Below are 17,020 nucleotides of genomic sequence, written 5' to 3'. Positions count from 1 at the left end.
ACGCGCTGTGGAGAGGTTGGGCACTGACCCAGCCTCTGCTAGGGCCTTCAGACAAAGACGACGTACAGTCGGATGCCCTTCACCAACGTGAAAACCCAGGGACGGATGAAGAAGCCAGAGTCCAAATCATGCGCCCTGCCACCATCCAAAAATCTCTAGGGCAGCGGAGGAAATGCCCAGGTTAGGGCCTAGGGCAAAGTGTGGTCAGCAGGATGGGAGGGGAGGCAAGCTGGCTGCTGGGGTGGAGCGGAGGCACTTTAGAAGAGGGTGAGCCGGCAGGGCCATAGCAAGGCAGATGTAGGGTGTGGATGTAGGTGTGGGGGCGGCGAGCGAGGGTGAGCCCGTGGGGGAATCAGAGTCGGAGCCCACTTGTATTGAAGCACCAGTTTTATCATTGCCCTCACTTGAGGAGATGCCGCAGAGCCTGCGGGAAGAAGCCCTGCAGGAAGTGGTGGAGCTCGGGGAAGAGGCCTTGAGGGTCATGCAGTGGGGTCACAGTGAGCGTCTGGGCTGCCTGGGAGGCGGAGGCCACAAAGGTCAGAAGGGCCTCCGCCTCTGGCCGCTGTTCTCTGCTCAGTCCCCTCAGCTCCTGGGTCACCTGCACCTCCATCGCCAGCCACTCCGCACCACTGCCTGCCTTGGCTTGCTGCTGTAAGCGTCTCCGGGCACGCCGTCGTCCCTGCCACACTCGGTGCCACAAGACACAGCGCCAGCTCACTGCACAGTGGGAGGGCCCCTGGCCTGCCTTGCCCTGTGGTCTTTCTTGGGCTGCACCAGGTCCTGTGGGGTCCTGCTCGGCCAGGGCTACTGGACCCGGGGGGGCCCTTTCTCCAGGGGCTAGATGCTCTCCGGTGGTCAGGGACAGCTCCCCCGGCTGCCCAGGGCTCTGCATGGCCCAGTCCTGCACCGTTTCGCCAACCTCGACCACCATTTCTTCCACCCCGTCTTCACCGGGGCTGCCTGCACATGGGTGCTGCTCTGCCGGCCCCGCCTCACAGCTCTGCCTCTGTCCCTCTCTTCTCAATCTCTTGCTTGACCCTCCCTGGGGAGACTCTCCCGCCCCACCTCCCTCGGGCCTGGCACGCTTGGTCCCCTGCTCTATGTGGCACCCCAGCGCCTCCCTGAACAACTGGGCCAGGGCGGCAGTGAGCTGGGTGAAGGGAGCCGGGGGCAGGGGGATAGGTGTCGTGGAGAGCAGGGCGCTGGGGGAGCTGGGCTGCAGCAGAGGGAGCAGCCCCCAGTCCCGACCCCGCGAGGAGCGTTGCTGATACTGGAGGCTGCGGCAGTAACTGGCCGCTGCTCGGCAGCAGTTCTGGAGCCGCCCGGCCACCCGGCTGGTCACGTTGGCGGCCACGTTGTGACTCAGGTCAAAGGGGTCCTGAAGATTCAGGGGGCCAAGGCGCAGGCCTCCCCAGAGGGCCACGGGCAGACCTCCTGCCACTGGCAGCGCCTGGCCCTCCCGCAGGGAAAGCAGCGAGCCTCGGAGATCCCAGCAGGAGACACAGGCGAAGAACTGGGCGAGGAGGGAGCCTGGTGGGGTAAGAAGAGGAGAACCGGCTTCACCAACAGGCAAGGAGCCCTTGGCTGCAGACAGAGGTCGGCCACTCCCAGGCTCCAGGGGAGATTTCAACCTGGGGCGCCACCACAAGGGTCCCTCTGGGTCAGAATCAGCCGGACAGGCACAGGCAGAGGCTGGGACCGAGACGGGCACGCTCACGGCAGAGCATTTCCTTGACAAGACTCTGCTCAGAGTGGCCAGAAGCTACACGTCCCAGGTGGCCAAGCTCCCAGCTCTCTGCCCCCCAGCAACGCCCTCCCCAGGGCAGCTCCGTGGCTGGGGCTCCTCGTCTTTGAAATGGTAGTCCCCTCCCATATGGCCTGTGCCCCCCCCCACTGCCGTGAGGAGTGCCCCACCAGCCCTCTCCCCAGCTCCCACACTCACTGAGGGGCTCCGTGTTGGTGCTGGGCTCCAGGCCCGACACGTCCCGTGGGAAGCTACAGTCCCAGCCATCCACCACCACCTGGTCCCCCTCACCTGTGAGGACAAGGAAGACATGCGCAGCTCAGCCGGGGCTGGGGGCAGGGCGGGGGCGCGCATTCCCCCAGCTCAGTGTGTATCTGCCACACAAAGGAGGAGCAGAGACAAGGCTGACAAGCCTGCAGGGCGGGGGGGGGGGGTGCTACTGTACCGGCTTTCTGGGTGAGCTGGGACACGGTGGGCAGCACGGGGGGCTCTCTGGTCTGAAGGAAATAGATCACGAGCAAGGTCAAGGCGTAGTTACTGAGCAGAGGGCCGCTCCCTGAGTGAACAGCCAACGATTCCAGTTAGATGCCACCTGCCCCCTTTCCAGGTCCTGGGCCTGCCTCCCCGCTGTCCTGGTCCCAGGGACCCTCACCTGACAGCCCTCGACCCTGCGCCCAGCAGCGGAGGGTGTACACCAGGGGCCGGACTCGTCCATCCAGTTCAGAGCAGAGACTCAGGAAGCGTGAATTATGCAGAGCCAGCCTGGGCAGGGCAGACAATGGGTCAGGGTTCAGGAGTCCCCCCCACCCCCCAATCCACAGCTCTCTCTCAACCCCTGCTCTCATTCCAGACCTGCAGAACCAGGGCCCTTGGGAGGAAAAGAGGCCAGGAGGGGCAGCCCAGCATGATGCCACAACACTGGTCTCAAGGGAAGAGATGCGCAGAAGAGCAAGTGAGTTTCGAAACCATCATGGCCTGTGTGCCCAGGCCCAGGGCTGGGAAGCTGCATGGGGCCCTGGTGTGTGTGCCCGGCAGGGGACGGGAAGGAGGGGGGAGGGAGGGAAGGAGGAGGCAGAGAGGAACAGGGAGAGAAGAAACAAAACTCCCTTGTGTTTAACTTAGCACCTCCCAAACATATTCAACCAGGAAACCCTTTCCACATCCCTTATAAATAACATTCCAAGAACACACTTCAAGAACCCGGAAATGAATTCCAAAGGACCAGCTCGGGACAGTGATGTCACCTTGAAAAGAAGGCGGCCCTGAAATGGCAGGCAGGAGGGAGGGGTGGGGAGGGCCTCAGCAGAACACCCCCCCAGAAAGCTCGGCTGGCCTTGCCCTACCCCCCATCCCCACACACCAAGGTACCTGTTACTGAGGGAGACATCGCCATGGAGACCTGAAGGCCGATGACAGAACTTGACCACAGGCCGCCGGGCCGAGGGCACCGCCTGAACTCGGTACACCCCAGGCACACAGCCCCGCAGAATCGACCCCACTAGCTCCAGCATGGCAGCCCCCTCTGTTGGCTCCCCCTTCAAGGCCTCTGCTTGGTCCAGAGACTTCCCCAGATCCTCCTCAGCCCTGTCTTCCTGAAGGGGGGAGGCGGGCGGCAGGGACTGGGGAGAGGCCAGGGTCTCTGAGGCCAAGGCCGAGTCTGGAGTCTGGGGCGCCACGGAGAAGGAAGGGGTCTCGAAGTCCAGGGCTTCTGAGTCTTGGGGAGAAGCAGGAGGTGGTGAGCCTGGAAGGGAGGCTGGCATGCCGGACAGGGCTTGAGGGTCCAGTGGGGAGGCCAGAGCTGAGTCCAGGGAAGGAGACTCCGGAGCCTTTGCTGCTGGCTGTGGGCAGGAAAGAATCCAAATGAGTGCCTCCCGCCTGCCCCACCAAACATAGCTATTTACAGACTGTGGCGGATCAAGTGCCAGGCCCCCTTCTAAGGCTTTGCAGACCAGAATGCACTCAAGCCTCACCACCTCCCTCCTTTCACACTAAAAGGGGCCTTTCGACCCCACAAAGTAAGGGACCGAGTCACAAAAGAGCAGGGCAAGGAATTGTTCCAGGTCAACGAGGCTGTCGACAGAGAAAGCATAGCAGTCCACCGTGGAGCCCGCTGCAGGCCGGAACCCCAGTGCTTGACGGCGGTCCCAGGGCCTGCGATGGAATACGTGTTCCACATACTGGCATACATGGGGTAGCGGGCACGTGTGCCAGCTATCTCCTAAAGGCTGATGGCTCCGTGGTTCAGGGGAAGCTGCTGGCTGAAAGGCCAGTGATTTGAACCCACCGCTCTGAGGGATTAAAATGCGGCCGTCCGCTTAGGTAAAGATGCACCCCAAAGCCACAGCCACCGCATCCATTCCAACTCACAGGAAGAGAGCGGACGTGGGCAAACTCTCCACATCCATATGGTAAGGAGTCTGGGAGCCCGGGGCTCCCGGGGAGGAAACCTAAGCAAGAATCAATCCCCGCGGTGTCCCCCATAATAATGCCAAATTTAAGGTGCTGCTTGCAAGTGCATGGCTGCTACTGAATATGCTGCTACTGAAGTGCATGGCTGCTACTGAAATTCAACTGCTTGAAGGTTATCTGCCTGGAGGCTGCCAGACACCTAAGTGGATCAGACCCTGTGTGGGTCCCACTCCCTTCTGAACAGGGTCACCGATTGCTCCCCCAGAAGACATCAGAGACACCAAGGTCAAGCCAGCTCAGAGTCGACTGACCAAGGTTAGGCTGCCATCACGACTCGAGAGTCACGCCCATCTTGTTACCTGTGTCTTCCTGTCACGTGTGTGCCCCTAGCCCGACCCCCTCCTGCTACGTGACGCCTACTGTACAGCCCCTTCCTGTGACGCATGTGCCGCTTGCCCGAGATTAAACTAGTCTCTCTCAACCACCCTACACTCATTCTGCTGTGAGGAGGTGGGTCTGCCCCACCACCACCCCGCCACAGGGACCCTCTCGAGAACTATCCTTGCATGGTTTCCAATTGATCTTTACAGAAGCAGAATCTGTGTTTTCTGCAGCGTGCAGACTGTTTCTGGAATCCAAACCCCTGTCTCCAAATCGACCGTAAAGGGACAGAGTGCAGCAGCCTGCAGGCTTGCCAAGCTGCACTTCCGGATGGCGGCAGCCCGGGGGCCGGGTGCTGGAGGGGGCCTGGCTGCCAAAAGACAAGCTGGCGCTCTGAGCCCCGCAGCCGCTCTGCAGGAGAAAGGCAAGGCCAAAGGCCAAGCCACACAACCCCAAACTTGCCTTATTGTGAATCTTTATGTAAGAAGATGAAGGTCAAACTACACAACCTTTGTGAAGGCTGCTTTGTTTGTTGGTTTGCCCCTGTTACAAACTCTCCCGTGTCAATTCCTCGGGACACACAGTCAAGTTTCTCCGCCATCACCCTTTCAGGTAGACCCTGGGAGCCCCCTTAGACAGCCCACGCCCACCCAGTGCCTCATAACTAACCCCCCTCCCCGCCTCCTGCAGTGACTCTCCCCACTGCCGCCTGCCACTCACCAGAGGCTCTTCCAAGTTCCCCAAATCCAGGAAGAGGTCAAGGTCACAGCCATGGACGTCAAAGCTGTTTATGGACGAGCCGAAAGGATGGACCACACAACCTGCGTGTGGAGCAGAGGATCATGGGTCAGCAGCAGGGGTGGAAGCACACACTGCCCCCAGACCCCCTGCTGCCAACTGGGTCCTGCCCCAAGGGCCCTATGAGGAGGAGCCCTGGCGGTGTGGTGGCGGGCGACAAGTGGGGCTGCCATCAGCATGGTTGGCAGTTCGAGACCCCTGGCGGCCCCGTACACAGTTCCAGTCTCGGACGCCTACGGGGCGGGGGGCTCGCTATGAATCAGCACTGTCGACTCGATGGCAGCGAGTGGAGCATGTGAGCAGGACGGCTCCACTGACGGGAGGGGATGCCCCATCTTCCTCTTGCGGAACCGCTGCCGGTTCCAAACACCCTGCTTTCTGCTTGGCGGCCGAGCCCCGTGACCAGGGCACTGGACAATTCCCAAAAACCCACGGCCGTCAGGTGGATTCTGACTCACAGGGAACCCTCCAGGGCAAAGGCTGTGAGTTTTTCTGGGAGCAGACTGATCCTCCAGTGGAGCCGCTCCGGGTTTGAACCACTGACTTCTTGGTTAGCAGCCGAGGGCTTAACCACTGTGCCACCAGGGCTCCAGAGGGCACCGCGACGGAGCAAGCAGACAGGCAGCCCTGGCCTTGGGAGGCCTGGGACTGCAGGCTCGGGGCGGGGGCTCATGGCGGGGCGCTCACCTGGGAAGAACTCCGTGAAGACCTCCTGCACGAGGGCCACCACCAGGCTCCGGAGCTGCCGCTCGGCCTCAGACAACTCCCTCAGCCCCACCAGCTTCACCATCTGGGCCCCCACGTCTGGCACCTCGGCCAGTGCTCTGGCCAGCTGATGACTGTCGGGCGCTGCCCCTTTGGGGGACTTGGCGGCTGGTCTCTGGAACTCCTTCTGCTCCCGGGGCCGGACCCTGAGGCGACGTCCCCCCAGGCTGTGCTGGGGCTGGGACAGGACGGCCTCCTGGGCAGCCACGTCCCCCATCTCCACGATGGCAAACACCCCCTGGCAAAGCACAACGGGACAGGGAGCTTTGAGATAGAGCCGGCCTCAAGAATGAGGCCCCTGTGCTTATTGTTTCCATGACAACAGAACCTGCACCCCCACCCCGACTCCCCAACCTGCCACAGGAAATGCATCTCTGTTCGTTCCAGTCCCTGACAGGAGCGCTTTCCCTGGGTAGCCTCTGACCCGCTGCCTGGCTGTTCCTGGTTAGCCAGGACCTCTGGGCACACACTCCGAATCTACGTGGAGAGAGCACTGTGCTGCCATACTTGGGAGCACCCCGTCCTGACCTTCAGGGGGCTCAGCATGTGGGAGGTCGTGGCCACCAGGCTCCTGGGATTTGGCAGCATTCCATGAGTTCACTGGATTTTTTTTTTTTAAGACAGAAGCAAGAAGCATGTGACTCCTTTTTGGGGTCAAAGCCCATTCTTTCATATCCTGTCCAGTGGTACACTGAGGCCCAAGGGAGCCCTGACAGCCATCTAAGAGCCCTGGCGGCATGGGACTTAGGCGCTTGCTTGTTAACCTCAAGGTCGTTGGCTCACACCCACCAGCTGCCCATTGGGAGAAGGATGTGGCTGCCCCGCTCTCGTAAAGATTGAGTCTCAGAGTCCCTAAGCAGGGTGGAAAGCAATGGGAGGCCACCCGATGGCAGTGGGTGACAGCCGTCAAGACAGTGTGGTACAAGGACAGGTACTGCGACCAAAAGAAGGGGATTTGTTCGGAAATAAACCTATAAATCATACCATTACAAACCGACTGCAGACAAAAGTGCCAAGGCAATTCGATGGTGAGAGAGAACCGTCTTCTGAGTCTGTGGTGCTAGGGTAATGGAGAACCATGCAAAAGAATTCAAGGCCATTCCACAAGATTTAACTCAAATGGACCAAAATCCTAAGTGCATGAGCTAAAATCTTAACTCTTAAAACAAAATTCAAAACCAAACCCCCTGCCAGTGTGGCAATTCCTACCCTAGGGGCAGAGTAGGACTGCTCGTCAGGGTCTCTGAGAATGAATGCTCAGGGTGCAGACAGCCTCACTCTTCTCCCACAGTGGGTTTGAACCACCAACCTTCCAGTTAGCAGCCCAATATTCCGACCCACAGACCCGTCAGATGAAAACGCAGTTGTAATCTCTGTGACTCTGCATTAGGCAGAAGGGGCCCTGCTTAAGCACGCAGGGCTGCAAACAGCAAGGCTGCCCAAACCCACCGGCCCTCCAGGGGGAAGACGGCACCGTCTGCGCCTGTGAAGACTCAGTCTCCAGACCCTGAAGGGCAGTTCCCTCTTGTACCGCCTCACTGGGTCAGAAGGGACTCCCAGCACCCAGCTTCTACTAGGGTGCTTAAATCCCAAGCCACCCAAGAAAAACCTGGACTTCACGAGAGTCAAGACCTTTTTCATGAAAAGGAACGAGGTGCTGACGCGTGCAACCACACCACACGGCGGTACGTGCACAGAGCACCACCTGCTGCAGTGAGGGCCTCCCCCCCAAGGGGGCCGGCAGCAGGTCGAGGGCTGGCAGGGGCGAGAGGAAGACAATGCCTGGTTGTACGGGGGGATGTGGGGGGCGCTGATGAAAAGACGGGAACTAGAAAGAGGTGTAGGGTCACCCCCGGGGGATGTCCCCATTGCCACAGGCCTGCTCACTTTGGGAAGTGTTCGTCTTGTGTCATGGGCGTCTGCACTCTGGAATAAACAGATGAGTTTTACGGTCTTCTCTTTCCAAGGACTTGTCGCAACATGAAGAAAGGCCTCACGGAGAGGGAGAACGTGTTTGCAAGTCACGTATCTAAGAAGGGTCGAGTGTCCGGAATATCAAGCGCCCTGGCAGCATAGTGGCGAGGCCTGAGAAGCTCACCGTGAGGTCTGCCGTTCAAAACCACCAGCGGCTCCAAGGGAGAATGACAAGGCTCCCTACCCCCGTGCACAGTTCCAGTCTTGGAAACCCACTGGCAGCTCTAGCCCGTCCTACAGGGTGGTTATGAATCAGCATGGACCTGATAGCAATGAATTTGGTTCCTTTTTTAAAAAAAATCTAGAATATCTATTAAAAAGCACTCATAGTTCCCCGGAGAGCTACAGATTGTAATGTTCCAAAGAATTCAGTGGCCTAATGAGCTTGGAGCCACGTGGCCTCGACCACCGCCTCACGAATCCTGTTTGTTCAGACGGGTTGTCTGAGAATGAGACTGCCATCAGGAGCAGCGTCATCGTCCCTGGGTGGTCTGGCACCTCTGCCCTCGAGATCAACCGTGCCCAGGTCCAGACCAGGGAGCTGGCTGGCTCTGGCGAAGAAGCTATCTCACAGCGTTTGGTTTAACCCTCTCCTCGCTAGTTAAAAACAAATGCTCTGCCACCCCCACCCACCGGGTTCTTCTGTCACCCCCTTAGTGTCGGGGCTGCTGGGCCAGACTTGGTGGGGGAAGGGCGAATAGTGACATAGCTGTCACCTTTTTGAAGGGGGGCCCAGAGGAGGCTTTGCCTCGGGATTCTAAGGAGGGAGGGACTCGACTCAAGGTGACAGGGTGCAGTGCGGGAGCAGATTGGGGGGGGGGAGAGGGAGAGGGGTTTCTCCAGGACATGGGCCTGAATCACAAAGGGGGAGTGACTGCTGGGGTGTCTGGGCAGGATGAAAGCGTCCTGGGATTGGAGCCCCCCCTTTTATATATATATGGCCTCACTAGCCACGGTCTTGTAAAGTTCATCAAAGGACTGGGTGGTACTATGCAAATGAGCTGCTTTTGGCCCACCAAGGGGACTAGGTTAGCTTGCTAATCAGGCACGTGAGGGGCACAGCATCTGTGAGATGGCCCCAGGCAAGGTCACCAAGTTGATTCTGCCTCATGGAGACGGGAAAGAGTGGGGAGAACTGTCCCCAGAGGGTTCCCAAGGCTGTCCATCCTTCTGGACACAGACTGCCTCACCCTTCTCGCATGGAGTGACTGGTTGATTTGATTGCTGACCTCAGCGTGACAGCCGAATACCTGGACCAGTGCACCACAGGGCCTCTCTTGTGGAGGTGGGGCCATGCAAACAAGGTGCACAGACCTCTGATGAGCGGGACTGGTCAGTGCTGCCATCCCAGGGAGGCAAGGCAGGACCTGACCATCACCACAAAGGCGAGAGGAACAGAGGGCATCCTTTGGACCTGAGGGCCCTGCACTGAAAGCCTCCTGGACCCAAGAGACAGACGGCTTCCACGGAAACTTAGTGCAAGGCAGTCAGAACCAGGAGCCAAAGCGCCAAACAAGAGTGAAATGCCTCCAGGAGGGGGTTTCTGGCAAAGGGGGGTGCCTCTGGGTACCTGCTGATGGAGCTGAAGGGCTCTGTAACACTCGTCCAAGCAGGGCAGTGGCCAGGCCAGTTGTCCTCAAACTACAGTCCGCGGGCCACATGCGGCCCGCCGAGGACATTTATCCAGCCCGCCGGGTATATTTGCCCCCTTTTGTTTTTTACTTCAAAATAAGATATGCGCAATGTGCATAGGAATGTGTTCATAGCTTTGTTTAAACTACAGTCCAGCCTTCCAACGGGTCTGAGGGACAGTGAACTGGCCCCCTGTGTAAAAAGTTTGAGGACCCCTGTTCTTGACCACAGACCTGTCCCCTGAGTTATTCCTGATCCTGAATTGTCATGTTACTTCCTTAATAAGCCCTCTAGCTCTGCTGTCTGAGTTCTGCGTGGCTATTTCAACAAAGTGTCGAACCCGGCAGGGATGTAGCGTGTGCTGTGGGAGGGATGGCTGGGAGCAGAACAGAGGAAAAGGATGGGGGGGGGGGGTGAAGATATGTTGGATCCCCCACTGTGGGAAACGAACACTGAGGGAAATATGACGAGGACCATATTCCCTAGCTTGTAACAGAGGGAATCTGGAAAGCTAGTGTTCCACGGTAGGGTAGGAAAGCCACCACCTTGGTAAGTTAGAGATAAAGTCTAGATACATGATCCTGCTTTAAATAGCGTTCCCACAGATTCTCCCCTCACAGCTGGGCTGCCTTCCAGTGAGCACCTGGCTGATGCTACCTCCCTGCAGAAGCAGACACTCTCCAGTCTCCTCCTCCCACCCTGACACCTTCCCCATCAAGTCTTCTCCCAATGCAGGTATTGGGGTTCCTCACCTGAGAGCTCAGGCACTTCATTGTGGTGACCACCCACCTTGTGACGCATGCAACTACTGAATATGCATGTCATATGGCTGCCTACCTATACCTGTCGCAAGATAGTAAAGACGCTCTTCCTCCAGCTCTCTCTTCTCCCACCTCCACGTGGACACAGAGGGGCTGAGGCGAGCACACTCCCATGAAACGTGCCCGACTCCCTTATTGTCTCGCCTATCTTCTATGACTTCACTACAAGAGGCTGGTTTCCTCTGACACCACCTCTCTGCCATCGGTCTTGAGCTACTGATGCTGACAGGGGCTCCCTCACGCCTCACAGCGCAAAAAGAGAAGCAAAGTGAAGGCAAGGGGCAAGGCAGCCACCTGGCTCTGCTCAGGCCTGTCTTCTACTGTGAGCAGTCACAGGGTTCACAGGGCGCAGGTTCACACTCAAGTTTGGACCCAAAGCCCCGCCTACAAATAGGTGTCCTTTTGCCTAGCTTGTCTTGGTGCACATGCTCTTCTCAAGAACCTTACAGACATGATGATCAAGCCCACAGCGCTCCAAAATATGTGAACATTTTCAAAAACTGTCCAGGCACGCGACAAGCAGCAGCCCTACTGAGCCGCAGAGTACAAACAAGGCGAAGATTCTCTGTCTGCCCAGGGCAAGCACCAGATGTCAAGCCGCAGCGCGGCCGCAGCCTGTGTTCCAGAAGAAGGCTAAGAGGACAAAGGTGGGTGGGTTGTGGCCGGGATGCGTTGAGCCCATCTGCGGATCTGATAGGATGCTGGCTACCAGGAGTGTGGGAAACAGAAGGATTTCTCCCAAGTTGTCTCCCAAATATATGCCGCGCTTAGCTGCTTGCGACTGACTATACACTTGGAGGTCAACAGAAGTAGGTCAGGGGCTATTCCCCCTGAGAGTTATCAGCCATCTAGAGCAAGCAGTCACTACTGTTTATCCCACAACAAGTAGGACCCACTCCCTTCTGATAAGGACAGTGGTTGTCTGATTCCTTGTAGGAGACCCCAGAGAGGTCAAACCTTCCCTGGATGACCAAGGTTAGGCTGCCATCATGAATCCAGGGTCCACCCACCTTGTCACATGTGTATCCCTAGACCTTCCCATTCCTATGGGCACACCCCTAGCTCATCCCCTTCCTGTCACGCTTGTGTCTGTCATACGTCCCCTTCCTACGATGTGTATGCCTGTTGGACTGCCCCTTCCTGTGACGTGTGGTGGGTGACCTGCAATTACGCCCCCCCCCCAAGAGAGATAATGCTTGCTTAGCAATAAGCAGGGTCTTCCAGCCTCACGTCCAGGGCTCCAGCCTCGCACCCGGCTCTCCAACCTCCTGCCAGGACCTCAAGCCTCCTGCCGGGTCTCCACCCCACCTCCCCTCGGCCCAGGCTGTGCACGGACCTGGCTGGTAAGATCATGGCCATCAGGAGGTGAGCGTGCTCCCATGAAATGTGTGTCTGACTCCATTATTTGAATCTCCCTTCTATCGCTCATGCTCTCGATGACTATAATATAATAATGTATACTGTATATATTCATGTATAAGCCAAGTTTTTCAGCACAAAAATGTGCTGAAAAACTGGGGTTGGTTTGGCTTATACACGTCAGTGGTACCCCAGCAAGGTGTAACGTCTCACTGGGCCCCCCCACCCCCCCCAGGTAATGGAAGAGAGCGCCCTGTAACTAACGGGTGATTGCCATTTCTCCGCTGTTCATTCAAAGCCCTGCTGACACTGCAGGACTTTGAATGTTTGTTTACTCACGTCTAACCAATCAGAGCCGTCCTATGACGTGGATGGCTCCAATTCCCAGAAGCACCGGTAGTGAATCACTTACACTGGCAGCTGAACTGGTAAGGATGTGGCTGTGCTCTTGCTCCGTCTCTCCCCTCTGGTCTCTGTGTTAATTCACATGCTGCATCCCCCCCCCCATGGACTCCCCCCCCTCCCAACTAACACGTCACAGGTGGGGGGCATTAGGCATTACTATGAAAGTTCTTTTTCAAACTCTTGTTCTTTTATACTATTAGAAGTAGATACTCTTGAAGAAAAACGCTGGTCATATGAGCCTGGTTTCAAAATGAAGGTTGTGTCAAGAGCAGAAGAGAGCAATAACAGTATTGCAAGTAGGGAATTCTGTGTTGACCAAAAGCAAGTGAGGGAGTGGCAGAAAATGAAGGCTGACTTGGAACAGATTCCAAAAGCTAAAAAAGCTCGTCATGGTTTAACGTCTTTTTATGGGGCTCTAGAGAGTGAATTGCATACATGAGTTATGGAGTGTTGTCAAAATGGTTACTGCGTAACACGCATGGAATCCGCATACATGCTCTACAAATGACTAAGGATGACAGATATAAAGCACCAGGCATTGAAAGATTTGCTGCATCATCAGGATGGTGTACCCGCTTCATGAATAGGTTTTGCCTATGTTTGAGACAAAGAACAAAGATTTCCCAGAAATTGCCACAAGACCTTGAAGAAAAAATTACCGTGTCATTCCAGTCACTTATTATAAAACAAAGAAGGATTTATAATTATGACCTGGCAGATATTGGGAATATGGATGAAACTGCCATGACTTTTGATCTTCCAAGCAACAGAACTGTGGCAAGTTTAGGAGGAAAAAAAAATTTTTTCTCAAAACCACAGGAAATGAAAAAACAAACAAACACTTTACAGTTGTTCTATCATGTTTGGCTAATGGAACTAAGCTGCGTCCTGTCATTATTTTTAAAAAGATCAATTTCCCACCAAGAATTACTGTGCATGCACATGTTAAAGGCTGGATGGATAAAGATGGAACAAAAAAATGGGTGGAAGAAATTTGGAACCGATGACCAGGAGCAGTCTTAAAGAAAAAGCCATCGTTACTTGTTTGGGATATGTTCAGTGCCCGCCTATCGGATGACAAACACAAATTGGCAAAATCTAGTAAAGTTACTTTAGCCATTATTCCAGGTGGGCTTACATCTGTACTGCAGCCTCTGGATGTATCTTTGAATAAGCCTTTTAAAGACCATGTGCGAAGGATGTGGCATGACTGGATGTCATCTGGTCAAGCCCGACTAACAAAAGAGGAAATCTCATGAAGCCTGACATAGAGTTAATAGCAAAGTGGGTCCGAGATGCATGGGAAGACATTCCAGAAGACATGGTGCGACGTGCCTTCCAGAAATGTAGTATTAGTAATGCTGTGGATGGCAGTGAAGAGTGCGCTTTGTATGAAAATGACAGCAGTGATGGTGATGACGGTTATCTCAGGGAGAACAGCGTCTATGATGACCTCACACCAGCTGAAGCTCTGCATTGGGATACAGATGATGATGAGGAATCCAGTTTTGAAGGATGTTAACTCTTAACATTTTAGCTTGGTTGCTGATTGAGCTCAGGGAATAGTACTCTTAAGGTATCATTGTTGATACCTTACTGTTTTTGTTGAACCTATTTTCCACTTACTGTGCTGGTTTACTAATGTTAAATGACTTGTCCTTTTATTTATGTTTTTTATTTAAAATAAATATTTAAATACATCACCCCACCGATATCTCAATTTTTAGTAATTTTATTTTCATTTGTTTTGATTACTGAAACTCACCAAGAGCTCCTGCATTTTCCACCCTAAGCTTATACTTGAGTCAATCCGTTTTTCTGGTTTCCCAGGTAATAATTAGGTGCCTCGGCTTATACTCGGGTCGGCTTATATTCGGGTAGATATGGTAAGCAGTGTGCAGCCCCAGTGCTGCAATAGAACCAAACAACGAAGCACCGGTAACAGGGACATTCGCAGAAGGTGGGCCAGGCTCCTCCAAGAGATGACCTCATCACCACCAAGGCTGACTGCCATCTGTTTTCATCAACCAGTTTCTTGTGGGGAGGGATCAGTGTCCCCAAAGTGTGTTCCGAAAGCCCCCACTTCACTGTGGTCATTGATCTACTTTCTTCTCTAGACTATAAGCTCTGGGGGGCAGGGGTTGGGGGGGAGGAACCATGTCTCAAATAACACTGGGCAGAGTATAGTGCCTAGAACAGCGTTCACTCACTGCCAACTAGCCGATTCCGACCCTACAGGACAGGGTAGAATTGCCTCTGCAGGTTCCCAAGACTGCAACTCTATGGAAATAGAAGGCCTCATCTCTCGCCGAAGGAGTGGTGGTGGTTTTGAACTGCTGATCTTGCGCTTAGCCACCCAATGGGTAACCGATACGCCGCCAGGGCCCCAGGGTTGAGATAGCAGTGAGCAAATATCTGGTGCAGAAGAGATGGGCTGGATTAAGTAAGTAAACGAGGCTCCTAATGAGTGAGAAACTGAGAAAATTAAGGGGGTGAGGAGGGGGCTCCCAAAACTGGACTAGGCGTTCCGCCAATAACTTGTTAGCAAACAGTCAGGGCAGGCTGCCAGCTTTGCTCCTGTCTCTTTTGGCCTGTGGCACACCCAACTCATTCCATACGCCCAGAGCCATTCATTTTACCTTGTCCTTATCCATGACGACGCTGGCCACAGGCCCGAATGACTGGAAGTACACTGAGAGCTGAGTGGAATCCACATCGCGGGGAAAGCCACTGACGAACACACTTCGAAGTCCCTGGGCCTTTCGGGAAGCGCGTAGTTCTACCAAGTGTCGGTGCTTCCGGCCTCCCAAGTGGGCATCGAGGCTGGGTCCTGCAAGGACAAGCAGGAGACAGGACACTCAAATCCCTGGACAGGGGACCTTCTCTTGACCTTTGCTCCTTTGCACACCGACGGCCTACTGATCCTTCAAAGTCATACAGAGTGTGACCTTGGAATAAGCAAAGTCCTGTCCCCTCTCTCCTTCTACTTCCCTCCTAGGTCTCTTTGTGCAGTACGTTCACCCAAGTGGCTGCCAGCAGAAGTGGCGGCACTACAAATATCTCCTACGCCATCTCTAGGTGCTAGGTACAGCAACATCTGCACACTGGAAAGACATGAGCAGGTCACTAGGCCAGGTTACACACAGAACGACACAACTCGGGACCCTGGCTCTTCTCCATGGGCCAGCTCTGGGTACAGTGATTACTGTCATATCACGCCCTTAAATCACACAGCCTAGCCCAACCCCGGCAGAGCTGGGATGGAGCAAATTACTGAACCTGTCTGTGCCTGCTTTTCCTCTGACAGAATATGAAGACATTAATCCTCTCTACTCATACAGACTTAAGCAAAGTGCCAGGAACAGGGCCTGACACATGGTAAATGTGGGGAACGTGAGCCAGTGTTATTTTTTCTGATGTATTTGAATCTGCAAACCAGCTATGTGTCCTCAATTGTGTCATCCAATTTGTGTCTTCAGTGGAGCTATGGGGCCAGGAAAGACTGTCTGTCCCCTAGGTGGACAAACAACCCTACTGGACAGTGAGTTGTCCCATTCATAGCAGAAGCCACCGCCCCACCCCGCCCTTTAGTGAAGATCAAGAAATCACAGATTTCATCTATCCCTTTATCATCTAGGATCTATCTACGTTGCCAAGCTCGCGAGGGCCTCTTCCTCACTGGCACTCCATGCTGCCACGCTGCAGCCTGCCAAGCCATGTTCCCGGTACCCCTGCCTTCGAGCGGGTCGCTCCTCTGTAAGGCTTGCCTGACTCTTAATTGCCGCCGCCTCTGTCTGGAGAGCAACGGAAAGGTCTCCCACTCTGCACGTGCGGTTCTGCGTCCCTGAAACCCCCTCCCTTCTTCACCCCAGAGCCCGGCAGAGAGCGCACAGGCACGAGCAGATGCCCAACCGATGTTGGCTCAGGAGGGAAAGAATCACGGAGTGAAACTTTCGCCGTGGAGATCTGAGGTGCGGGCGAGGAGGGATGTGAGGCGGTGGGGCTGTGGGTCTGCGAAGACTACGGCGCGAAACCCGGTCGAGCGACTTGACAGGAACCTTTAACCCTAATTATCGCAAGGATCAAGAGATGGGGAGCCCGCAAGCCCCCAAGTCCTCACTCGCCACCCCTTACGGTTCGCGGTAGTAACGTGGCAGAGGCAGCAGCGGAAACCCCCACGCGGCAGCGGTTCGACATCGGAATCCACCGCCGCCATCGCGACTTTCCAGTTACCGCAAAAATAGAAGCAAGGACTTGAGTCCTCAAAAGTACTCGCTTCTCCAAACTAGCCCAGCCCGGGGAGGCAGTTTCCGCCGGTCGGACGGGAAGTGACGTAGGCGCGGCACAGACGCAGACACGGCCCTCCGGAAACGCCCCGCCTTCCCACTCCGGGTTCCGCGGCTCGCCTGCGTTCCACTTCCAAAAACGCCGCCCCGCTGCGGGGCTCATCTGCATGCGGCGAGCCGATTGGTGTGCTCCGAGCTGCTCCTACGTTGATTGGTTGAGAGGTCCTGAATATTTAACACGGTAGCTATAAAGGTAGGTGCCTGCTGGTGGCGCCAGCGAGTTCGCAGACGACTCGTCGGCCGCTGCGTGGATGGTCGCGCGGCGGCGCAGCTGTGTCCGCGGCCCCTTTTCCCCGGGGAGTAAAGGCAGAGGGGTAGGTAGACCCTGTTCTTGGCTCCACGAAGCCCAGCCGCCTCCGGACTTTCCTCTCCTCCCCGGGCCCGCT

The 17,020-nt window shown here is 55.7% G+C and overlaps 1 protein-coding gene across 1 annotated transcript; it reads right to left on the bottom strand.

Annotated features, from left to right (window-relative positions):
- Window positions 1-369: 369 nt before the first annotated feature.
- On the bottom strand, window positions 370-16,613 carry TUT1 (terminal uridylyl transferase 1, U6 snRNA-specific). Its single transcript, XM_075545611.1, has 9 exons — window positions 16,423-16,613; window positions 14,928-15,118; window positions 6,020-6,335; window positions 5,255-5,355; window positions 3,113-3,582; window positions 2,397-2,506; window positions 2,190-2,300; window positions 1,943-2,035; window positions 370-1,530 (listed from the first exon to the last, which is right to left on the bottom strand). Exons 1-9 carry the CDS (start codon window positions 16,502-16,504, stop codon window positions 401-403), a joined length of 2,604 nt encoding a protein of 867 aa, XP_075401726.1. The 5' UTR covers window positions 16,505-16,613; the 3' UTR covers window positions 370-400.
- Window positions 16,614-17,020: the final 407 nt, after the last annotated feature.

This window comes from Tenrec ecaudatus, chromosome 4, assembly GCF_050624435.1.
Source record: "Tenrec ecaudatus isolate mTenEca1 chromosome 4, mTenEca1.hap1, whole genome shotgun sequence".
Taxonomy (NCBI): domain Eukaryota; kingdom Metazoa; phylum Chordata; class Mammalia; order Afrosoricida; family Tenrecidae; genus Tenrec; species Tenrec ecaudatus.
The sequence above is the reverse complement of the archived record's forward strand: the minus strand, read 5'-3'. Positions and strand labels throughout refer to the sequence as shown.